Source organism: Myotis brandtii, unplaced genomic scaffold, assembly GCF_000412655.1.
Source record: "Myotis brandtii unplaced genomic scaffold, ASM41265v1 scaffold48, whole genome shotgun sequence".
NCBI classification, from domain to species: Eukaryota; Metazoa; Chordata; class Mammalia; order Chiroptera; family Vespertilionidae; genus Myotis; species Myotis brandtii.
In genome coordinates this window covers 4212246-4238096 of record NW_005368341.1, presented here as the reverse complement: position 1 = coordinate 4238096, position 25851 = coordinate 4212246, and the positions used below count along the sequence as shown (strand labels likewise).

Genomic DNA, 25851 nt, shown 5'->3' with positions numbered 1-25851 from the left:
GAGCAACCCCCCTCCACCCCGGCATTTATTTATGCCACTGGACAGTTCTAGTCACATTAAAGCTGCGGTTCACCTTCGTGAGGACTTTCATCTCGGGAAGTTTTATGACACTTGGTGAATGTGCAAAGTTTTTAATTAGGCTCGCTAGACAGCCCGAGGCAGCAGCAGCGCCACAAAGTCTTCACGGTCTCTCTGCTTTACAGCACAACAAGCCGCTCTACTCCTTTGAAGACAATGCAGACTATGTGTACGATGTCATGTGGTCCCCCGTGCATCCCGCGCTCTTTGCCTGCGTGGACGGGATGGGGCGCTTGGACCTCTGGAACCTCAACAATGACACCGAGGTGAGCGGCGGCGCAGGCGCCCGGGCCGGGAGGGTTGGGAGGGGGGCGCAGTCGGCCTCTCTCCATCTTCCCCCCCACCCCCTACCCCTCTCTCTGCAAAAAACCGGCCTTTTTTGGACAGACCCTCCTATTGCAGCTGGGCTGCCGGCCCCTGTTCTGGACAGCTCTGGAGGGAATTGGCAGATGCCTTGCCAAAAATCATTTAATCTCACTTCATCCCTAAACCGTGGCAGATGCTGGACAATTGACGACCCCTCTTTTGCAAAGAGCAAAACGATACTTGTTCACGCTTTTCCCCTAAGGGAAGGAACACACAGGCATATTTCGGAGCGGGGCTGAAATAACTCTGTTGGCAAACATTTGGAAAAGTAAGCGTTTGTGGACGCTGGCTTTTTGTTTGTTTGCTTGTTTGTTTGTTGGACACTGACTTTAGATTGGGCTTTTGAAAGGGCGATTCGTCGGTTTTCGCTATTTGTACAATTCTTGTTTTGAATTCACAAGAGGTGGTTCTGTTGGCTGTTTATGCTCAGATCCAGATCCAGCCTCCACTTAATTTTTTACAAGGTAAACAATCCTTGTCTAAGATGTTCACCTCACAGGCAGACTTTCCACAATAGTTTCTAACTCTGAACGTGTGTGTTAAACCAAATGTTTTTTTTAGAAGTTCAATTTTAACGTCACATTTAGAATACTTCACAGGTGAAAAATAGCCATTTTTAAAAAACACAATTGACACTAAGGAAATATTCTTTTTAAAAAATTAAACTATATATACATCTATATGTATATATACATATATATACATATATATATATTTATGTAGTGTTTTTAAAAGTATGCTATGTGATTTCCCCCCTTTTTTCTACTCAAAATTATTGAGGTGCTCATTTGGTTATGTGGGTTTTTACAAATATTTGTGAATATTAAATGTCTTTCAATTTAATGAAATACAATGGTTTCCATCATTTCCTGGTCTCTGATTCAGGGCAGCTCTCCATAAATAAGAATGGACAGGTAAGAGGAACAAGTGTTGCAAACTATATGTCAAGTGGAGAACTAGAGAAAGCTCTTTTGAAGTGTTTTGAGCAGGAAACAGCTCAGCCTTTTTAATTAGAAAGCCTACAGCTGGAGGATATGAGGAGGCGCAGACTCCCCTCGCGTTTTTTGTGGGAGGGGGCAGGGAAATATCCTTCAGGTGTTACTATTGAGCCATTGTATCTTGCAAGATTATATACCAACCTATAACCAATGCCAAATTGTTATCTTTTTAAAATATTTCCATTTAGGTCTATTTTTCCTTGGGACCATAAGAGCTATGCATGTGACAAGCATAGGGGTTATGTAATAAAGCATCTTTGAAAATAATCTAAAGGCCTGAGTACATACAATGCCCATCATTTGGGATTTGGAAATGTTATAACATTATTGCTTTTAATAGAAAGATGTTATTACTCCACATGTTAACAGTTTCCCAAAGTTTTTCATCCCATGTTGCCTCTGTCTGCTAAAATAAACTCATTCACTTCTTAAAGCAACCAAAAAACACAGGTTTTCCAGATTGACTAAGGGAGACCCCCCCCCCACCCCCGTATCAGAAATCAGACTTAGTAGAGGTGACATTTAGGTCAAACCCAGCTACAATGCAATGGGAGTGAGTGTTCTCTAAACTCCTTAATAATTCTTATTTTACTGTTTTGTTTTTAATCAGCTTTTTAGGTAAAATGAAATGAATGTCTCAACATTGCCAGAAGTCATCCCCCCCCCTTTTTTTTCTCTAGGTATCAAGAGACAACCACATAAAAGTGTTATAGCTAAATATTTCAAAAAATCATTACTGAGCATGCGAACCATTTAGTTTTGTGGTAAACGTAATTCTGCTTTCACAGTAATAGTCGATATATAAGTCTGATTCAAATCCAGTAATGAACTGAACGCTTTTTTGAAAACCCTCAAATTAGTTTGCCTTCTATCAAGTTGAACGAGATTTTTCAAATATTTGTGAGATTAGGAATTAGATTTGTTTTTTGTTTAGCTGTTATTCAAAGTACTGTGCTTTTAAACCAAGTTGTCCCAACTGCTCCTATGCAAGGATAGTTTATATTCACCTACCTCTGCACAACGTAGTAATTGATGCTGTATAGATCCTGTCTTTGCAATTAAAATGATTGAGCCTCAAAAATGTGAAAATATCTGTGAAACTGAAATACAAGAATAAGAAAGACAGAGGCAATATAAGGATTATTTTTATTATAGGTTCATCAACTTTTGAAAGGCTGTTACCGGTCAGGCTAATAAAATATATTTAGTCATTTCCTTCATGCATTCGATAATTTACTAGCTCGTATTATAGGGTGTGATGGCCATTTTTTACCACTTATAATATCTATGAAAAGAAGGTCTTGTTAAATGGCTAGAATATTAATTGATTCACTTTGCTATATTACTTAATTCCACATAAATATAAAATTATTTAAAATGTATTAGACATAATTTAAAATGTATCAAAAAATCAGTTTTTTCAGAGTGATTCATTTTTTATTGTACTCATATTAAGATTAACATTTTTATTCTATTTTTGAAAGTGTTCATTTTTTTAAATCTGATATTGAATAGAATTAGGTAAAGTATCATCCTGTTTGATTTCTCCACATTATGGAATTAATTCTGAAAACTCTAGCTGGATCTCTGAGTTGTCTTCTGAGTAGCACACTAATAATAAAATATATTGACAGAATTACAGCCCATCTAAATTCACATTGTTTTGGCCTTGGAAAGGTTTGGTTACAAATTCAGGCTCCAGCTTGCACAGCAGGTACCCTTATTGTAGAAATTGTGTATTTTAAGAAAAAAATGAGCTGGGGACTTTTGTTTACAGTTTTGCTCATAATTTGACATGCAGTGATTTAAGCGGGTAAAAGAACGTTTATTGATCTCAAGATTAAGTTTAAACATGGATTCTTACATATGATGGAGTTTTTATTGCTATTTTAAAGATAGGTATTGGGTCAATAATCACATAGAAACAGGTGGTTCCAATTCCTGGAATCACAGAGAGCCAGGAGCGCCAAGGCAGAGCGCACGTCGTCTTTCCCTCCTACCCCGGCGTGTGTATTAGACGCAGGGCTGAGACAGTGGTGAGATGAGCTCGGTGGCCCTCTTTCACTACAGTTTTTTTTTCTTCCAATTTTTGTCTTAGCATTTACCTTTCTGATTTTTTAATGGCCCGTTGTCGTTTCTTATTCAACATTCTTGTAGATTCAATGTAGAAGGTTCTCTTGGCATCTGCGCTGTATGTGAGTAAACCTTCCACCTTAAAGACAGGAGTTTATACAACTGATGATGGACAAGGGGCAGGCCCACTGAAATTGTTTTTTCAAATGCTAAGTTTCCTGTAACAAGTCCTTCAGGTTCCATCGGCACTCTCCGTTCCCTTTAATAGTTATTGTTGTTTCCATTATCAACGTGGTCGGATCTCAGGTGTGTATTAGAGGAGCTATAAGACCTTTTCTACCAGTAGGTGCTGCCTCCATTCTATCAGGTTGTCACCCTGGGGACATGTCCAAAGGTATGAGCACTTCCTATATCCAGGGCTGCCAGGAGGAGGACAAACAGGGGGCGGGGGGGGGGAGGGTAAGAAAAAAAAGAAGAGAATTTGAGGTTTTGAAGTTTTTCACCTGCTTACTTTTTCTTCTTCTGATCATCCCCTCCCTGATGAGGTTTTGAGGGATCAGTACATATTTTTCCCCTAGAGACTCATATTACTATGACTTTGATTCCACCAAACAACACCCTCCCTCATGCCTTTTAGAGTATCCTTAATCCTGGTAAATCCTGAAATCTCTCTCCATTCATCCATAAATCTGGACCTGGTGGTGAAGTATCACATGGAGCTGTTGTGTTGGTTTGGACGTTGGATGTACCCCCTGCATAATCTGAAGACATATTTATGTCACTCGCTGCCCCTTGATTGTGGAAAAAGACTCTCCCTCTTTTCGTTTTCCATTAAAGCATCTCCCCTGTGCCCCTTAGTACAGTGGAGCATCTGATGTACCAAGAACAATGAATCCTTTTACTTCTGCAGGGGACGTATATTACTTCATGCCCATGAAGGCAGTGGTTACTCATCCAGTTAAACGTATATTTAAATTCATATTCAGAGATTCTTTCCTAACCTCTTTGGCAGGTTCCAACAGCAAGTGTGGCCATTGAGGGGGCGTCTGCCCTAAACCGTGTTCGTTGGGCTCAAGCTGGCAAAGAAGTCGCTGTCGGGGACTCCGAAGGCCGTATTTGGATCTACGATGTTGGAGAGGTACATATATATATATATTTTTTTTTTTTTACTTCTATATCTCGTTTAAAGACCTAGTGAAATTATTAACAAGACCTTATGGACCACAAGGGCCCTCTTGAGTGCGTTTGCAAATTTCCATTGACTTCAGTGGGAGTTTGGCGAGACTTCCTTGGGGCCTGATTTGGCCTCCTCTCTCCACATGCGGGACACATAGGGAATGACCCATGTTCCCTACAGAGCACTGCAGGATTCCCAGCTGCCCTGGGGCGAAGCACGCACTTCACACCGACTTCATGACAATGCAAGTTTGCCAAATTCATCATGCTGCCCTTGAATCTGGACTTCGTTGTTTATTCCAAAAAGTCAAGTTTTAGTTGATGTGTTTTGTTAAAACAAAAACTATTACTCTTTAATTAAAAGGCTGAGGTGAATCAGAATTGTGTACTGTTTTTATGGTATTCAAAGTTATTATATGAAAGATAGACCTCTCTGGCATCTCTATTTTTTTAATATACTTTTATTGATTTCAGAGAGGAAGGGAGAGGGAGAGAGAGAGCGAAACATCAATGATGAGAGAAAATCCCTGATTGGCTGCCTCCTGCATGCCCCCCACCCCCCCACTGGGAATCGAGCCCAAAACCTGGGCATGTGCCCTTGACCGGAATGAAACCCAGGACCCTTCAGTCCACAGGACTACGCTCTATCCACTGAGCCAAACCAGCTAGGGGTCTGGTATGTCTTGTTACATGATACAGGGCGGGGCAAAAGTAGGTTTACAATTGTGAGTACGCAAAACATGGGATTTATTCTTGTATTATTATTACTATTTATTGTATTATTTTCCATAGAACAACTGTAAACCTACTTTTGCCCACCCTGTATGTTAAGTATTATTGAAGATCATGGTACATAAAAAAAAACTACAGCTTTTATTTCAATAAAATCTCCTTGAAGCATTAGACTATATTTAATATCACATTATCAATCAGTTGTACCGAAGCATATCTGTTTATTTTTATTTTAGAAGAAAGTGTTGACAAAAACCTTCATTTCCGATGAGGTTAAAGAATGTTTTCCTTAAAGACAGAAAATATTGAACTTTCAAGCAAAACAAAATAAGAATGTTGTGTGATGCTATTTTGGCATACTATGAATCTAACATTTGCATCCCCCGGGGGGAATACACCACATCTGTATGCATACGGGTGTTAACCTGGGACGTGCCCTGTGATGCCTGGTAGATGATGGGCTTAGCCGATCACCCTGAGAAGGGTTCTGCGTGGCTTCCTCAATCAGCATCCTGTAACGTCAGCAATCCTACATGGTTCTGCAGAGCAACTGTTGATGACATATTACAAACTGCTATAGGGTAGAGCTGGTTGTGTTCAAACAAAAACTAAATGAGGTTGTTTGGGGAATTTTAAAAAATTCACCCAGAGACAAAAATGGAATGACTTTAGATATAGGAGTTTTCTATTTGGGAGGTACAACTCTGCATAAACGAACTGGAAGGACCTCTCGGTTTTACTGCATGTTTTCTGTTTCATTAGACACCCCCCCTAATTGCTCCTAATGCCACAAGCTGAGTCATTCCAGCAGCACCAAAGACTGTTAATATTTATCCCCCGAGTCGAAGATGCAAATGGTCTGGTGAGCACTGACGCAGTTTGGAGTCTTTGGGAGAGCGAATACCCTCTGAATCGAAAATATTGCCGATAGTTTTCCAGCAATATTTTCTTCAACGGGTATTCTTTACATTCAGTGCATCTTTTGATTGGGTCGTCATTACAATAAATTAAACAACAACAAAAACAAGTCCTCTTCATCAGCTCCTTACTGAAAAATGTAAAAGCTAGCATAGAAGGAAAATATAAAGAAACAAGCAAGGTTTCTTTTTTTCCTCCATCTCTCTTTCTTTCCTTTATTTATAACAAATGTAATTGTGGGAGAGATGCTCAGAGATGCAGTGGAAGGAAATAGGTGAAATTTAAAAAAACCCTTTCTCCACCTCCCTTGCTTATACATAATGTCCCTTAATTCTTGTAAGATTATATGCAACATTATTTTATCCAAGAGAGCTGAAAAGCAGACTAGTTTAACAACCTAGTTTATTCAGAGACAGGCCTTTTTAAAAGTCTGTATGTTGACCACAAATATTATAAATATACATATATTTGTGGTTTTATATGTTATATGTAATATATACACATACACACACATACTCTCTCTCTCTATGCAATAAGAAAACACCAAAACATATACAGAATTTTCTGTGATGAAAGTGATTTTATACTTTGTGGACAGAATTACTTGAATATGCCTCATTTGGGGCATATAAATGATTTTGCAAAAGTTGCCTTGCCTGATATGTGGCTGCTCAAACTTCTTGCTAGGTTGCTACCATCATTTCTAAATTGTAAAGTGTTGTTAGACTCGTATTTCTACCATCGTACCGGCAGGGCAGGCTGGTTTTCATTTTTGTATTATTGCCCTTACTTTTCTAAGTGATATTACAGACTGTAGAAATGTCTGCAACGATAGGCCAGTCTCGCCTATTGTCTGGAGTCTAGACAGGCTATAGAAAAATCTCTGTGACATATAATAGGCCAAACAATCTGTAGGGTTGTTTATCCCTACAAATTCACTACCAGAGGTGGGGGGAAAGGATATACTACTTTATTGAGAGCAGGTAATTTTATAATCTTCTAGCCCTTCTCTGAATGACCAGAACTCAGGGTAGGCTTGTACGTTTGCACGGTCTTCTCTGTATTGTTTGATCTTATACAAAGCCATCTACAGCTCAGAAAAACTCAGACTTCACAAGATAATATTGTCTTAACTATAGTGTTTTTCTTCAGTATTTTTGTAAGGTATTTACAGATTTACCTCATATTTACTTCCGGGGGAAAAAAAGGGAAGGAGTCTTTTTCTCTTTGTTCATCTCTATACCCTGTTCTAAATCTCTGAAGACCAACTCTGTAGAGGCTCCAGGTACTGAAAGGAAAGATGGCTTGTCTACAGCTGAGCTCAGCTAAAGCCCACTTCTGTAAAAGTACCGCGCGCTAACCGATTGCGCCATTGGAGCTCCTAAAGCCCACTTCTGAGAGGTGGTAGATCCTTCAGGGGCAGATGCTGAGGTTACTGTAATTACTGCCGTCTCCTCCCCGAGCCTGAAACTGACAGAGCATAACTGCTTGGGAGGAGAGGGCACCCTCTCCACAGCCCTTGCCCAACCTTCCAAGTTACCTGAACTTTAGAATGTGAGATCAAATGTAAGGCTGGTGCAAGGCTGACCGGAGAGAAGGGGTTTGAGCAGGGCGTGGTTTAAAAATATAGAGAGAAGAGGAAGAGAAAAAAATATGGCATTGAGGATCAAATTGTTAGTAGACTGTGTTACCATTATCTGTATTCAAAATTGGCCCGCTGGTCCCCATTAAAAACAAACCCCTCACTAGGGTCATGCTGGCCTTTGGACGGAAAACCTTGTTCTGTGGAACCCTCCGGGAAAGAAGATGAAAGGCTTTTAAATAAGCCTTAGAATACAATCTGTATAAAACACTAAATGGTAGCTTTTAGAGTACACTTTGTTGATCCATTTTCCTTGGACCTCAAACATTGAAGAGGTGTCTGTGGGAAGACATTCATTCTCCCACGGCTGATTCCCCTGGGAACTCTGTTAGGCCAAAGAGAAAGGAGCGGGCAACAGGCTATCTGTTGCCAAGGTCATGTTCTAAGAGGAAAGCTGGCTTCCTGGTGTGCAGCCTGTGCAGTCGCGTGGGCCCAGTGCTTAGAGGAGCCCTGAGCTTGGGTTAGTCCTCTGCGGTCATTGTCCTGCAATTGTTCGGAAGATTTTTAACGAGGCACCCCGCGTGTGCATTTTGCACTGGGCCCTGCACATTATGTAGCCAGCCCTGTCCATGGGAGCATTGCTTTTAATACCACTCATGATGCAAATCAGAAATGACAAATTCTGGCCTTGACCTAGACCATTACGAGGAAGGAGAAATCTTTAGAAATGTGGTTAAATGTAGTACATGCCATATGTTTTTCTTATTATTACCTATTTCTTAAGACTATTTAAAAATGTTGAATAAAAATAGCAATGACTTTACTTTATAAACATCATGAGGCCAATAAAAATAGAGCTGAAACCATACTGGATATTCTGATTCTTCCCACAACCCTGTTCTGATCACATTGTAATTTTAACTGAAAGTATTATAGAGTTTGGGGGAAGGTCTCTATGCTGCCAGTACAATTGGAATAGAGAGGGACAGCCTTTCTCCATCCACTCCATTGTCAAGAACTCCCTGACAAGAGACTTCTGTGACTACCAATGGAGACAGCGCCATTCAAGTCCAGGTAGACGTGCCTACGGGTGAGACCTGACAGTCAACCAGAAGGCGTGCTCGAAAGGGACTCTGGTGTCAGCCAGTCCTTAACAGCCGTCTGCTTCCCCTCCTGTCCCAGCATAGTGTCCCCATGACCATGCCTCCTCAAGTATATACAACTATCCTCCGGGACTTTTAAGATGATGGCAGAGAACAGTGGCTGGAATCCACATTTACTGATACAATTTATCATGAACTTCTGAAGGGGTAAACAGAGGATTGCGTATGAGCTCACTGAAATCACCAGATTGAGTTTGTCCTTTTTACATTGGAATGGCAAAGGCGCAAATAATATCTCCGGGCCTATGACTCAGGAGGTAAACTATAAAACAGCAGTGTTTTGAGGTAGGCCACGTGATGCTTTGTTTATATAGCACGCGTTTTTGGTTGTTTGATTTCAGCGTTGTATCTGGAAAATATACTGTACACACTTATTTTCACAGATAGGGGTCTATTTTCTTTGCAGAGCAGGTGCTTAATTCCATTAGCATAAATGGAAGTTATGTGAAATCAATGAACGACAGTGACGACCCCTAGCATGATTTGGCTATAATTTTATTCTATTTGTGCATCTTAAAAGTTACTTCCATGGACAGTGGTTGCAGGCACCATTTAAATTTTCTAAGATTTAAAATAAAATAAAAAACACACAAAAAGCTGAGCCTAGCTCTTGAATAAGTTTTGAGGCTTTTTCTCTCCAGACTATGGAATTGCAGCCTGTTTGTTTTGGAGCTGTAGGCTTCCATTCAATTAATTGAAACGCGGGTAAGATAGCAAGTCATAAATTAACTGCAAATATGACCTGAAAATGTTGAGAGTATTTTGCTTCAGAATCCACTCGCAGAGAGCTGTTAATCATGGTTGAATTTTTTTTTAATGATGTGTGAACACATATTCTAAAGAATGAAACATAAAAATTACTCACTGCCATGGCTCCTTGACTGAATAGCAAGCTTTGCCACATCTGTGGAGCTGATTTTCACAGCACATGGGCCAGCGAGGATGGAATTATTCACGTGTGCTGATGATTGATAGTCGGCCTATCTACCTGTCGTCCTTGCAGATGTGTTCTAGAGAAAGCCCGTTGCCACCGCGAATGCTTGGGTGCTGTCACGCAGACGCCGCTGTCATGAGTATCCCCTCACCACGGTGTTTGCTGCTTATCTGAATTAGTTAGAGAGCTGTTTGCAGCTCCAGTTTTAAAAGACCCAGTTTATCTTCCACTTCCTTTTATTTCGTTTTCCATTAACCTCTTCCAGGGAAGATGTGTTCACTTGTGAAAAACACACAGAAGTTTCCAATCCCTGGTTATATTTCTGCCGCAGTCAAGTGATAAAATTCCAAACGCGGGTTCAGCTGAAAGAAGAATTTGGAAAATAAAATGGCAACTTGAAATCTGTAATTTGAGAGATGAACAGATCTTCTGGCCCTGGCTTTATTTGTTTGATATTCCACTCATTACCTAAGAAAACGTGCGTTCGTCTTTATGTCTTAACCCTGAACTTTGGCAACATTTCAGACACCTTGTTTGATAGGACTATTTGGGCGGTTGGTCATTTCAATACACATTTCAGTAAATACAATACATTTGACACTTGTTAGTATGTTAAAAGGTCCTTGAAAAATTCTTAAACAGGAAAAATGCAGGTGAATAGGAGAGATCAAATATAACTGCTGGAAACGCAAAGCGTGACTTCAGTGTTCATTTAAATATATTTTAAAGCTGAAATGAATACTTAGAATGAAGAATTTACTAGGAATCCCACCAGGAAAAACGACCTAGGTAATACAGTTTGGAATGACGGTCAAGGTATCATGTACGAGGACCATTACAAAGTGCCTCCCGGTTTTCATAGCCAGCTAGAATAACAATCAAAGATTCGGGGAGCCCTTCCTCTTTGCACTTTAAATGGAGTTTTGCTCTGGTCGCATCTGAGAAACTGGGAGGGCTGGGAGTTAAACAGGATTTGAGTGACATAAAACAAATACAATATGTTTATGGTTTTAAGTGGATTACACTTAAGCAATAATTGTTTGCTTTGTGGAACTACCTGGAGTAGGGCAGGGCCTTCATCAGTTTTCCACAAGAAGTTGGTGCCCTGAATATAAACAACCCCCTCCGTGAGGAAGGGGAGTACAGAACACAAAATATGAAGTTCAACTGAGATTTCGTGGTTAATTCAAGTAAGAGTCCCTTAATGAAAAAGAACGATTTCATATGAAATCAGTCCGTCTGATGATTGTGCTTTATGAAGGCCATTACCCCTGCTGCTGACGAACCCGATAGCCTGCCTGCGCTCCGGCAGCCTCCGGAAGCAGGGAGTGGGGCTGGGCTCAGCTTTCCCAAGTCCAGTTAGAATCACCCCAAACACTTGTGTTTCTCATTAAGGGAGTGTGGCCATGAGTTGCAAGATACTTGAAGGTCTTTGCAGTACTAGCTTGTTCTTCAAATGAAGAAATATTTTTTCTTTAGCTGATGAGAAACACTGCTTTTGATGTTCCCTCCATGCTAAAGAAGACTTTGGCATAAACTATTCCATCATACCAGATACCGAGATAAAAACCGAAAATGCACATACTTAGCTCTGCTAATATCTAGATATGTAGTGACCGAGAAACTAAGCATCGCAATTCTCAACTGCACTTTTCAGGTTTTGCCTGAATTTTTATTGTCGTAGCCACAACACTGTGCAGTTAAGTCAAAAAGCACAACGGCATATTTGGGGTGCTAATAAATATAATTATAAAATAAGCCACTTTGAAATAATATATTCATTTCCTTGCCACAATAAATTATACATATTTGAAATAAAATAATTTAGTTAAAATGTATGATTGTCATTTTAGTATTAACTTGATTTCTTCTTGGAAAAGTGCTTAATTTAAAAAGAAAAGAAAAAGCACTATTCCAGTTGATGTTATAATTATTCATCTTATAGTGAATGTAGTAGCAATGGCTTTCATTTTGATAATTATATATGTAAAAGACCATGATTAAACTAATTATTATATAAATAGTGTGCTTATTCAGGTAACATTAGTTTATGAAAATAGATTTAGAGGATTAATATCTTTTCAAGGCACTTTTTTTTCTTAATTGATAAGAAAATACTTATGACTTTTATGTATTACGGAGTAGTTGATTCAATGAAAAGAAAACCCTAATATTTAATTTTATGAAAACCAAATTGATATGTGTGTAGTAATTTGCAATAGTCAATGAACTTCATATATTTCCATTTTGGTGGCAAGTGGCCTATGAACATAAACCTTCAGAAACAAGCGCCAGTTTGTATAATTAATCATCTTTTATGATTCTTCTGTGGTTTCAAACTGTCATCTTCAATAGCAGTTTGGATTTTGAAGCAGTCACTAATTATAGTGTTAATTTTTTTTTATGGCTGACAAAAGTGTGTTTAGTTTTAGAATTCCAAAACTGCTAAATTTTATCTTGAAAAATTACTACTTAGAACAGTAGCCTCAAATCACAGCTTGGACCAGCCGAGCATGAAGTGGCTCCAGTCATCTGTGAGTCGATGAACACTGACCTGAATAGAAATGGAGAGTTACGGGTTTCTTCCATGAGTGTGTGTGCTCTTATTGGTATATCCAAAATATAATGAGAAATCAAATATCTGCTTAGGCATGTGTATGTGTAATATTTATATACCATATAGGTTGGACTTGCAAAATGTGGAAGTGAGTGAATCGTTACATTCTAATTTCAAGGAAGGTCTGCACAAATTTTTGAGAATGTCAGGTACCAGGACATCTTTTACATTTGAAAACATGAATTATTTATCATTTCAGTAAACTCAAAGCTGAACATTATAGAAGAAATTTTGCACTATTTTCTGGCTGGCAAATGAAACTGATCTGTGGTTCATTCCCTAAGATCTGTCTCCTCACGGCCAGCCAACAGTTTTTCAACATGTAGATGAAATCTTTTATGTTTATTTATCTTAGCATTAAGGAGTCTTAGGTAACAAGTGAACATCTTCTGGGGTCCTAAAAAAACAGCCAACCTGTTGACTTAGAGCAGTGGTTCTCAACCTTCTGGCCCTTTAAATACAGTTCCTCATGTTGTGACCCAACCATAAAATTATTTTCATTGCTACTTCATAACTGTAATGTTGCTACTGTTATGAATCGTAATGTAAATATCTGATATGCAGGATGGTCTTAGGCAACCCCTGTGAAAAGGTCGTTCGACCGACAAAGGGGTCGCGACCCACAGGTTGAGAACCGCTGACTTAGAGGGACAAAATCACTTTGGCACACTTCCTTGGGTTAATCGCTTTCCTCAGTAGAGTTTCTAATCTTTAGAGATTAGAAACATACACCGACACATACACAAAGTAGATACTTACAATTGTCTATTTCAGTACCCCATCCTGGTCTAGCACGGTGCCTGGCTCATACGAGTAACAGGCAGTCAATAAATAGTTGGGTGATTGAAAGTTTTACATGCGAAAGTTGAAGGTTAAGGGAAAGCTTAGTTGTGTGAAGCATTCAGAATACAGCCTCCACATTGGCTATAGATTAATGGACAGGGAAAAAATAATCCCTTTAACTATATTTGCACAGAAAGGGTATATAGAAAATACATTCTGAAAAGCATATTTGTCTTTCCTCCCCATCGCTGTCCCAGTCCCTCCCCCCTCCTGTGCTTGTAAAAGTGAGCAATTGGCCACTAGTGTAATGAAAGCCTAACAGTTGATTCAAATAGTTATCAAACCACTGGAAAAATGCTTTCTTTTCATTGTGCTTTTTTTGGACACTAGATATGGTAAATCATGAGCTACATTATAAAAATACCTCTTTTATGCCCAAACATTCAGTAGGAGGGAATGACATTTCTTTTATTACCTTGGTAAATGTTTTTAAGGTGTTTATCAATAAGCCTTCTCTTTGTCAAAACTGCTTAGATGTAGTGGTTGCTAGGAATTTACTAGAAAACCTATAGTTAATAAATATCAGGAAGAGGAGGGATATACGTTTAGTCAGCTAATATGACAGATCGGGCTTGAGTAGCATATGCTTTCTCATTTTCCTGTCATTCCTTGGTCTTTTCTGTTATGGAAAAAGAGTGGTAATTGAAGTTTAAAAAGTTTATTTTCCATTATTGCCCATCAGCCAATGTTGTTAGCATTTTTCCCATCTTTTGGACAGAGAAATAGATTGTTACAAATAATAGAAAAAAATAATGCTTAAGAGATTTCTGAAGAAAGGAGAGTGATAAGATTTTATACAAATGTGAACAAGGTCATCTTTAAAGCTTAGTGAATTGACTCTTTCTTCTCCAGCTGTGTGATTTATTTTTTTCCTTCACAGGTAAAAACTTCTGAATTTTTGTCATGCTTCCTATAATGCTAAATTTTAACATGAAGAATATTTTTAAGGGTTTGTTGTGTTTTTGAGTATAGTGTTTAAAAATTAAGTATTTCCTTTGATGTTTGCTGGCTTATTGAAAGTGATATAGACCCATATTTGTTACTATTTACTTTTGACCTTTATGTCCTACCTTTATTTCTTTCCTTAATTGGGTGGTAATGGATTTTTTAAAAGTGTTGTTCTAACAAACATGCTATAAAAGTTAACCACTCATTTAAAAATACAAGGAAGGGATCGTAGGCACAGAGATCGCAAGCTTCATGGGTGGATGAAGACTCCCTTAGATAGGATCTTCAGATAAAAGAAATTCTTTCTTAACCAAATATAGTCAGATATCATCAGACTACCATAGGTTAGCTTGCTGCTGAATTTCACAGAAATTTTAACCCACTGACTGGTTAATAGCAGATGCTACAGGATGGAGATTAATGCAACTTCTACTTTCTGGAGTCCTCTAAACTGCTGTAAATGCTAACTTACCACACAGTATATCTTTTTGTGGTAGAACACTGTAGTGTATTTGCGCCCTCTGTGTACTGCATTCTGGCTTGGAATTTTGGTCCGTGGTTTCATCCATTGTTACCAGTGATGCTAGACTCTCCAAGAGTTAAATACAGTGGAGCTGTATTTATGTGAAGCGAGCATGCTTGGTCGTTCCAGCGGCTGTTTCATTGCGTATTACCTCCCACTTTGCTTCCATCTGTGTGTGTGGCAAAGGGAATTGCCCTAAAAAGTATAGGCTTCCTCCGAACACAAACGTGTGTTTGTATACCAGTAACTCCACAATCTCCTGCATCGGGGTGCCATTAATAATTGTACTTTTAAAAAAGCTTTTAGAGCTTAAAGGGGTTTAGCAGTGGTTCTGTGGAAGCCCACATTCGCTTCCTTGGTTTCTGTAAATGCACTAACCAAACAAAACAAAAAAATCAATGTGTATTAAAGTGAAAAGGTAATTTGTAAGCTATCTTTCTAACAGAAGACTTTAATATTTAGGTTACTGCAGGAGATGAACTGTTATGTATCTGTTCAGAATCCATGGTTAACATAATCGCCCCAGACATTTTTTTTAATGACTCCATGTAATTGAAAGATTACAAAGATGCTGATGAACCACACACCCATGGAATATTTATCCTGAAGCCTAGATTCCTACTCACTTTAATTTGTTTGCCATGTGTAATATATCCAAGAAACCAAACAGAAATTACGGAATATTTTTCTGTCTTAATTATAAAAAAATATTTTTTTAATTAACCTACTCTTGTACTAAGCAATGCCTGAGACACATATTTTTAACCATAAGAAAATACAGCATTGGGCTGGTAGGAGCGAGTGCAGATAAGGCGGCTATTTAAAATCAGTTGCTAGGTACTATAAACCCTTTAAAATTACTAACAAATGAGGGAGGCTTGACTGAGGACTGTTCAGAATGGTTAGCCGGGTGCTTATAAAAGGGGACACATGAATGATATTTGTGTGTGTAACCCTGGTTATAAAAAGTCATTTGATTTTTATAACAGCAGGTCCGGTGGTTACAAGGCCTTCCGACTTGAGCTAAAAATGTAGAAGCCCACTGCAGAAAGTGCTGTAACAAGGAAATAGCTAGCTAAAGCTGTGTTAGTCCTATTTAAAAAATAAAAAAAATACGTGTGTGTGTGTACATCTGTGCATATTTACAGAGAATAGTGGCTTTAAGTTTGATTTTTGAAATAAGCAATGAAAAGTACTCCGACAGAATTTGTCTTGTGAACGGAATGAACCTCTTCCCCAGGCCGAGCTCCTGGAACTTAACTATTATTAAAAGTGTGACTATTTAGGAAATGATTTAGGTGGGTTTTAAAGGAATCAAATGTGATAGAATATAAAGAATACTTCTAAAAATACAGCTCTATATAGGTGAAAAGTAGAAAATGAAAGAATAAAAAGAGGGAAGGAAGCAAAAACAAAGGAAAAAGAACAAAATGGAGGAGAGGGAAATAAGCATTAAGAAGGAAAACCAGCATCATTTATTCAGGGTTTATACTGTGCCAAGAACTGTGCTATGCTCTTTTTTTGGTCATGCTTACTATTCACAACAGTCCTAGGAGCTGGGTCTCAAAAGTCTTTTCTCACAAATGAAGTTGGAGATCAGAGATGTTAAAACACATTTCCTAAGGTCACACAGCAAATGAGTGGCAGCTGGGACAGAACGCATGATCTGACTCCATTCTCCAAATCGAGTTATTCTGCAGCCTGTGCCTCCCTTGACATGCACCAGAAGCTCAGGCAAGACACCCCATGCTTAGCTGATGAGCTGTTTAGGGACAGGGTGGGGCAGGGTCAGAGGAACCTTCCAGGCCACTCAGGCAGAGGGGAGAGGGCAGATCCATGATACAGCCTCAGAAGTAGTGAGGCAGAGAGGGACTAAAATGTTTTATTTTCATGATTTCTCTACAAGTTTTGCACTTTTGCATTTTATTAAGATCACCTTTCATCTCCCAAGAATCTTAGAACATTCAAAATAATCTTTAGAATCTTTTAGCAGGTGATTCAAAATACACATGACCTGCCTGCCTGCCCTTCCGGCCTGGTATGCTGGCATTTCTTAAAAGGGTGAGGCTTCTGATTGCGCCACACGACCAGAACAACGTGGGAAAGTTCTGTTGTCCTTAGCAAATCCTTCAGCATCCTGTACTTCTATTTCCTGCCTGTTAGAGAGAGGTCCGTGCCCTGTTCCTTAAAGCCCTCCCATCGCAAATAGCAGAATTACTTCTGAAAGAACACAAAAACCAAACCACATAAATGTTATGGAATTGGTAACGTTCACTTACATATCATTTTTAAGAACCTGTTCAATCTGAGTCATGGTTTAGAGAAAAAGAGTGTATGACTATTCTGTGTTGACCTCATGGCATTTTCTCCCCTTAGATTACCGTTCTCATCCTCTCCACATCTCTGTTGATAAATGGGTTGGACATCATCATCCCATTTTACAATTCAGGCAATGAGAGGTTAAGTGCCTAGCCGTTGCCAGTAACCAAGATGAGAGCAGGACTTAAGTCTCCTGTTCAAAGCTGAGGTTCATTTTACCTCCTCCTTAGGCCAAATTGCTACCTCAGAAACTACCTTTTTGGTCTTGGCTGTAAAAATAGGGTCATATCATATCTATAAAAGGTGGTCACTCTTAGAGCTAAGATTTTCTTATCTCAGGCATCAGAGGCCTGAGTGTTTTGGGCACACATGTGCTTTATACATTTAGCAAAATTTTAGAAAACAGTCACCTAACAGGGGCTGGGAGTGAACCGGCCATATCTGAAGCAGAGGGAAAATCTTAGTCATCCTGACCTAGGATGTGGGCTTTGGCCAATGAATCTGAAGGAGGAAACCATTTCCAGACCCACTCTGACTCGGTACAATACTGGACAATCTTTATGAGTTCTTTCTCATGGTATGACTATGGGCTATTTTCTTCATGGTGCTTCCAATAGACTTTTTAATTGATTTAAATTAATCATCACCATTAGACACTTGTGAATATTTTTCCTATCACAAATATAAATTCTTCGAAAATTATTTTAAACTATTATTTTTAGGAGAAAAAGCCATAGCAATGCTCTAGATTTAGCCTTTAATGCCTTGATAGAAACTTGAAGATGCTGAAGCCATGTCATTACCATGCCATTCGTTTCCTGCTACTTGCTTGACACATAACACATACCAGGAAATGTTGCAATTGTCACGGGAAGAGGGTAAATTTTAAGCGCTTCATATTTTGAATGTCATTAAGTTTAAAAAAAAAATCCTATGCCAGTATTCACACATTTTGACCTCAGAAAACATGATACATTAATTTTCATCTGTATTTCATAGTCGCCATATGGCAAAATGATTCACTGCTGTATCTTCAGTTCTTAGCATAGTGCCTGGCAGATAGTCGGTGCTCATTCCATGCTGATGGAATGACGTTGCATACTGGTTAGAAGGATATGGGGCAGAGTTTTTCTTTAGCTAAAAAACATGAGCAAATATTTTTCTTACTTAATGATTGAGGTCTTATTGGATGAAAAGTCACCTAGAGAAAGTCCCAGACTCATTGATGCTGGTGAGACTCCTTTCTAGCAATTTCTAATCAGAGTGGACCAGGCGAGAAGAGCCAGGCACCGCCCAGGGTAAGAAGGACGTTGCCCGGACAGAGGCTGTTCCAGCCAGAGCTGTAAAATGTACAGGGGTCTTGTTTGTTAGGACACCTGTTTGGTCTTCCACACAAGGAATTCAAATGCCCAAAATTATTACTTTGGGTGTGGAAACAGCCTGTGAGTACGAATTCACACATTCAAGCTAAGATTATACTTAAAATGCTTCCTGATGGTGATACTTAATTCTAAAAATGGGGCAGTCTATAGTTCACCTTCTAAATCTAACATTACAATCATCTTGGGTTATTTTTATAGTCAACTAGATGAAAACATATAATAAGATAAGGTAGGTCAATTTAAGTCTCTGGAAGCATCTGTGTTTCTATTGTGTTCAACTCTAGAATTTTTGTGTGAACTGAAGCAAACTAGCATTTCTGTGTTTTTTATGATATTCTGGAGAGGAAATATTTGACAGAACAGAGTTTTGAAAAAACAAACTTCTAATATTTTTCCAAACTAAGTGAAACTTTCACAAATCAAAAGGAGGACAGGATATGTTAGAATACTATGAAACCTTTTATGAGGGATAACCTGTATTTTAAAGGACAAGTACTAGTATAATAGTACTACTATTTCCACCCCCATGGAGAAGGTCAAATGTAGTTCCATTGTAGGGTATTTTCGTTTGTTTATGAGAAACATTTAAATTTAATAAAATTTATTTTTGAAAAGTTAGATGTGCAACTCTATATGTCATAAGTGATACTCAATTCTGTCCCCAACTGTATCTGGGCACATATCCTAAACTTAATGTTTCATAATTTTTATTAGTGTCATTTCTTAACAGTCTTGCCATTACTACCACATGAAACTGTGTAAACATATTTACCTATTGTCTTATTTTAGTATATAGTTTCTAGATGCTGATATTAATAAAACATTACATATGGTGTCATATGTTAACTTAAATTTGTATGAGTATACCAATAATCCAGTGTTATGTTTAGGAGCCAAACTCCCAGAGCATATAGATCTTTATGAACAATATACTCCTTATATGAAAAAAAGTTATAAATACGTTATCATGATTAGATTTTGTCTCTTCTTGGGCTTTTGGTGTGTGGTTCTTTTGGAAGACTTGGTCAAGAGTTGGAAGAGAGAAAAGAAATGGACCTAGTATCTCATATAAATATGATACCAACCCTATCCTGCTTTTGTTTTTGTTAGATTTTTTGTATCATTTGTTGTATGGGCTTCATATCCCCAGTGAAATATTTTCTAAAATTGAAGAGAAAAATGAAGAATAACAGAACCTAGGAAAAGAGCTCAAAGTGAAAAAACGGACCGAGCAAAGGAGTAACAGTGTCATTCAATACTACTGTGAACTTATGTCATTGCCTAAACACAAATTTGGGTTCATTTTAATAACTAGGAAAGTATTTAACCATTCAAAAACACATTCATATGACTAAATGAGAATTCTTATCGGTATACCATTTCTCAAAATAAGTAGGATTTACTTCCCCCACCTGTATATTATTTCCAGAATTAAACTCTTGAAACATTTAACCTTAGTACTAGAACATTAATTGAAAGACATACTTTGTAGAATGGTGATCCACTCTCCAGTAAGTTGTCTTGGACAGATAGTATCTGAGACTCTCATCCCCTCTAATAAAAGTTTAAAGTTCTAATTGTTTGGTTCTATATAGTGGGTAGTTTTTCAGCTGTGGAAGTGATCTCTAAGCTTAGATTTATTTGCTGCCTCATTTATAGTTTAAAGTAATGTATATTTATTAGAATGAACATGTTATTAATGTTTATAGAAAATGTAGATAGCACTAGTGCATGTAGCACTAGTGCCTATAGAGATGGATTATACCATTTTATAGAGTAATCCTCCAAGAAAATGGCTCTACACTCTAAATCAATTTTATTCTATCTGAAAACCATTGAGATGTCTACTTGACCCTGCTTCTCAGTTTCAAATAATTCTCTTTTCTATTCCAATCACTTGTCTGGTTTCTTTAAGCAATTCATTTTTGGATGTTATGCAGAAAAATTGTTATCCTTTAAATCAGCTAACGAAAATTTCTGCATGCAATTCATATTGGGTGGGGGTAATTTTCTCTTCACTAAATTGTGCACAGAAGAAGATATTCTTTGGGAAATTTTTTAAGTCCCATTTTTAGTGAATGAGTATAGCATACTAGCTAAGGCTGTAAATACTAGAACCAGATGATCTTGGCTTTGATATTGCTAGCTTTGCAAGCTTGGTAGGGTGATTTTTCTCTGTTCCTCGATTCCTTCTGTAAAATGAAACCCTAATATTACCCGAAATAGGATTGTTGTGAGGAATGAGTTAATACATATGAAGTACTGTGAACAGAATTTTTGGTAAATTTTAGCTACTATTACTATTATTCATAGGTATCATATAAGATCTTGCTGGAAAAGCCAAAGCATTATTTCATAGTAGTAAGATTTCTTTGTATTTGTAGCTAGACTTTTGTCATGTATATTGGCACATTAACAATACTTTCATTTTTTAAGAATATATTTTCATTTATTTCAGAGAGGAAGGGAGAGGGAGAAGGGGAGAGAGAGAGAGAAACATTGATGAGAGAGAATCATTGATTGGCTGCCTCCTGCATGCCCCCTACTGAGGATTGAGCCCAAAAACCCAGGCATGTGCCCTGACCAGGAATCAAACCGTGACCTCCTGGTTCGCAGGTCTACGATCAACCACTGAGCTACGCTGGCCTGGCATTGACACTTTTAAAAGAAGGACCCATAGCATTGACTTAGAAAGACAGTGCCACTGTTATTTCAAAATCCTAGTCAATATGGCAGTTTTTATTTGTTGTGTCCACTGTAAGTCTAGTTTGCTTATGATGAATTTTCCATCACTGAAGGTGCTTTAACGTGGCTGTTACACGTAATAGTATAGTTCACACAACTTGTTAAAGTTCTTTAAGTTCCATGAGTGATCTTGCTTCTGAGAGTGACGTGACAGTGCGCCCTTACGGTGCCGGTTTCAGAGCAACCCTTCAGGGAATCTAACTGATTCAAGGAAGAAGAATGAAGATCTGGTTTCCTTTACCTTCCGAGGGAAACGCCAGCGTCAGGAGCAGCAGTCATGCCGGCTTCAAGGCTTTCAGGCATAAGGACGTCTCGCTCACCATTTCCCGTTTATTTGCTTTGCAGCTTGCAGTGCCCCACAACGATGAATGGACCCGATTTGCCAGGACCCTCGTGGAGATCCGTGCTAACAGAGCTGACAGCGAGGAGGAAGGCGCCGTGGAGCTGTCTGCCTAGTGAGCCGCCCCACCCCAGCCCCACCTCCGCCTTCTAGAGCTCAGCCTCTACAGTCATCCATCCCACCGTGACCTGTGTCCATTCAGTATCAGTGTTGCCGTGACATTTTGGGTGCCATATTGTGCCAGCTTTGCTCTAAATGTATCTCACCTTGGCTCCACTAACCTGAAATTCACTAGAGCATTTTTATCTTTATATTTCTGCCTCAAAAATAAGGGCGGGGGTCTGGGGGGGACCTTTACGGGTTTAGTTGTTGCCTTTTAACTACTTAGTAGCTGTATTTAATAGCTGGAAACCTCTGGTTAAATTTGTGCTTACATGCACTTCTGGCATAGTCCTATTAAATCCATATGAAGCCAGATATGATTAGGTGCAGATGTGGTATGCTCCATGATATGGTACAGGGCCAAAGACTTGCGATGTGGTGTTTTACATGGTGACTCACATTGTGAATGGATTTACTAGAAGAACGTTGCTGCTCCTTATTTATTGTGGTGTGCTGCATGGAACATATTTATTTGAAAGCATTAAAATAAACGATCCTAGAGCATGTGCGTAATGAGAGGACTGTATTGTCTCCACTGCCGTTGAGGTTACATTAAGTTCCAAATAACAATTACAGTATGCCGGTTCCACTGAGGACATGAAATCTTTAGAGGTTTGTTGCAGTGAACAGAATGAATTTTAATGCCTATTATTTCTAGGTACTTGAACAATATTTCAAATGTAGTTGACTATTGATACTTGTCGTTCAAGCTAATCCAGTCTGACAAAAAGTCTGTGGTTCCTGAATATGACACCGGTATTGCCAATAAAATGTTCCAAACCAGGTCTGAGCCAGCATGGAGAAATCCTTCGCTTGGGGGGGAAAAAGCCTGATTAGAATTCTGCTGTGACAAGGGAGTGGGGGAGATGTGATAGGGCTCTGGGAAAGATTGATAATGAATTACAGGCAGCCAACCTGGCTGGACCGAAACCAAGACTGGCCTCATTTTTATGAGGGAATGTGGGTGGTTTGTTGGAAAGCTCTCCCTTATCTCTTCACCAGAGCAACTCTTGCCCAAAAGAGTAAGAAAAACCAGTTAAGATGGACACATACTAAATGTGCTACACATTTCATTATTTTTCATTTTTATTCACACCAGAAAAATATGTTTAAGGCTATTGGACTAGGAAATATGTCTATAAACAACTTTAATGAAATTTTTTTTTTCAAAAAGCCATTTCATGCCTAGAGAGAATTAAAATAAATAGTGGTTGAGTCATGAAAAACATTTGAAATCAGCTTTTCGGGAAGAGAATTTCCATGGTCCTTTGTTGGTAGGGATTCCTTAAATTATGAGATTTAAAACATTTTTTAAATAATATAATTTTCTCCAAGTGCCCCATCCCATATAGATATTGGAATTCTTTGTAAACAGAAAATAAAAATTTAAAGATTATATGTGAGTGTCTTAAATAGGTTTAAAAGCAATTTAATAAAAAGCACTGGGGTGGGGGTGGGGGGGTTTCAAGCATACACTAAAGGACTGAGAACAAATCAGTGACCCAAGAGTTGCTATTATAGACCAAACGCTACATGATTCAATGAGTGAAGAGTAAAGTGCAAAGGCCAGAGACACTAGTACTAATGACAAGTTTATACACGTTCATGGTATTGGAGTGTCCATGGTGGGAAAAGATGTGGTATGGAACTTACGGCAAGCCCCAGTAGGGAAATGACAACAGTGGCCCAAGAAGGCCTTGCCACCTGAAGCAAAGAATTACGTGACTTTTCAGAAAGAGCTTCTGGCATATTACTGGGTCCTGATAGAAACACAACTTTTCACCATGGGATATAAAGAGTTCAGACATCCAAACAGCCCATTATAAGTTGAGTACTGTCAGCCAAGTTGGACAGAAATCCCTCGTTAGATGGAAATGGTGCATCCAGATCTATAGCTGAGTAGGACCACAAGGCATGAGTAAGCTGCATGAACAAGGAGCTCAGAAGCCCTATGTCACCAATGGAATTTTACCAACACCCCTTTCCTGTGCCCATGTGGTCACATGTGCAGAGGGGGTTCTGTTTGATCAGCTGAAGAAAAAGGAAAAGATCAGAGCTTAGTTGACCTATGGGTTGGTTCAGTTTGTGGGTGAAAATTGAAAATGGGTGACAACTACATTATCAAGGGTGACCTTGAAAGATAATAAAGAGGGAAGAACTTTCCAATAGACAGAGCTGTGAGTTGTCTACTTAATCATCTACTCTGTGTAGAAGGAGAAGTAAGTGCATATAGATATTACCACCCTAACCCAAGCCATCACCATCTTTCTCATGAGTTCTTAGAATAACCTCTTAATTTATCTCCCTGATTCGACCTTTAACCTATCTCTTCAGACTCTTTACAATATAGCCACTTGAATGAAGATGCTGTTACAACACTGAACTCCTCAGCTCAAAACAAATCAAATGGCTTTGAGAGTAAAAGTCGAAGTCCTTATGGTGGCTCATGGGCACTATATGATTTGACTCTCTCTCTCTGATCTTATATCCATCTGGTGGCGCAGTGCACGAATTTGTGCACATTCAAAGGAAATTAATTAGAAGAAATATTTTAATATCACTATTCGCCCTTTCTCTATAATAGAAGTGTCAACTAAATTCATGATTGACAATGACAGATAGAAACACACGTGTGCGATTGGCGCCCTTTATATATATAGGTAAACTTGCTTAATTAGACCTGCCTGCCGATTTACCTAAACTTTTCCAGCCCAGTGAAGCACCCCAACTTCTCTTTCAGGTAATTGTCAGCAACACAGCAAGCAGTAAGTATCAACATAAAGCAGATTATTATTGTAGATCACGAAGGGAGAACAAAGGGTAAAATATTTAACTGAAGCAGTGTTTGACTATATGCTGTGCAGTGAGAAAACCTGAAGTCATTTTCAAGGTACACCATTTCTTACTTCTTTTCAGTCAGGTCAAGTTTCTAAGCTTTCTAAATCTCCATTTTCTGGCTAATGAAAAGAAAATAGGATTCCATCAAGTCTCCTATCTACCTACTCCAGGACTTCTGTGAGGATCAAATGAGACGAGACACAGGAAAACGCTTCACAGACATTTGGTTAAAGTGTAAAATGTCTGCACCTGGCTATAAAGCAAGTTGGGTTCCTGGGCTGAAGAAACTCCAAGGAGGCTAGTTGCTAGGGAGAGGAAGCTACGTGACATCATTACCCGGTGCCCGCAGTCACCATTTCAGGGCTGGGCTGGGCTGTGGGCCGCATCTTGTGCCATGGGATCTTGGCAGCATTAGCTACGATTTGGTGAGGTGTCGCTCAGGGGTGGTGGTGGGGCCTGTGTCCCACTTGGAGGAAGCCAAATATTGCTTTGTCAGCACCAAGTCTGCGGTACTGTTTCTCTGTAAATGGCCAGTGAGTGTCATGGCAGCTCCTGCATTGAGCGTCTGCCCCCTAGTGGTCAGTGCGCATCATAGCAACCAGTCAGACAGTCGGACACTTAGCATATTAGCCTTTTATATAGAGAGATTACTCTAATCTTTACTAATCCACTTCAAGTACTCCAATCACACTCTTCCTTTGACACACCAGCATATCTGATTATAGGGCTTTTGTATTAATGGTTTCTTCTTTCCAGAATGCCATAAGCACTGAGTTTATAAAACCTCATGCACATATATTGAAATTCCACCCTTTAATTAGGGTCATTCTTCTGATTGATTGATTTTTCAACTAAGTTATTTTGTTGTAATTGTTAATTCTCACCTGAGGATATTTTTTCCCATTGATTTTTTTTTTTAGAGAGAGTGGAAGGGAGGGAGGGCTGGGGGGAGAGAGAGAGAAACATTAATGTGAGAGAGACACATCAATTGATTGCCTCCCAAATGTGCCCAGACTGGGCCTGGAGTTGAAACTGCAACCCAAGTACGTGCCCTTGGCTGGGAATCAAACCCAGACCCTTTAGTGAGTGGGCCAATGCTGTAACCACTTAGCAC

At 38.9% G+C, this 25851-nt stretch overlaps 1 protein-coding gene across 4 annotated transcripts in view; it reads left to right on the top strand.

The window, feature by feature from the left end:
• DYNC1I1 (dynein, cytoplasmic 1, intermediate chain 1) overlaps window positions 1-22684 on the top strand; it is a 248208-nt gene extending 225524 nt beyond the window's left edge. For all 4 annotated transcript variants that reach the window (XM_005876054.2, XM_005876057.2, XM_005876053.2 and 1 more), the window contains 3 exons: window positions 204-344; window positions 4528-4653; window positions 21743-22684. In XM_005876054.2, coding sequence (XP_005876116.1) covers window positions 204-344; window positions 4528-4653; window positions 21743-21853 — 378 coding nt within the window. In that variant the 3' untranslated portion in view covers window positions 21854-22684. The remainder of the gene's footprint in view (window positions 1-203; window positions 345-4527; window positions 4654-21742) is intronic.
• The last annotated feature ends 3167 nt before the right edge of the window (window positions 22685-25851 follow it).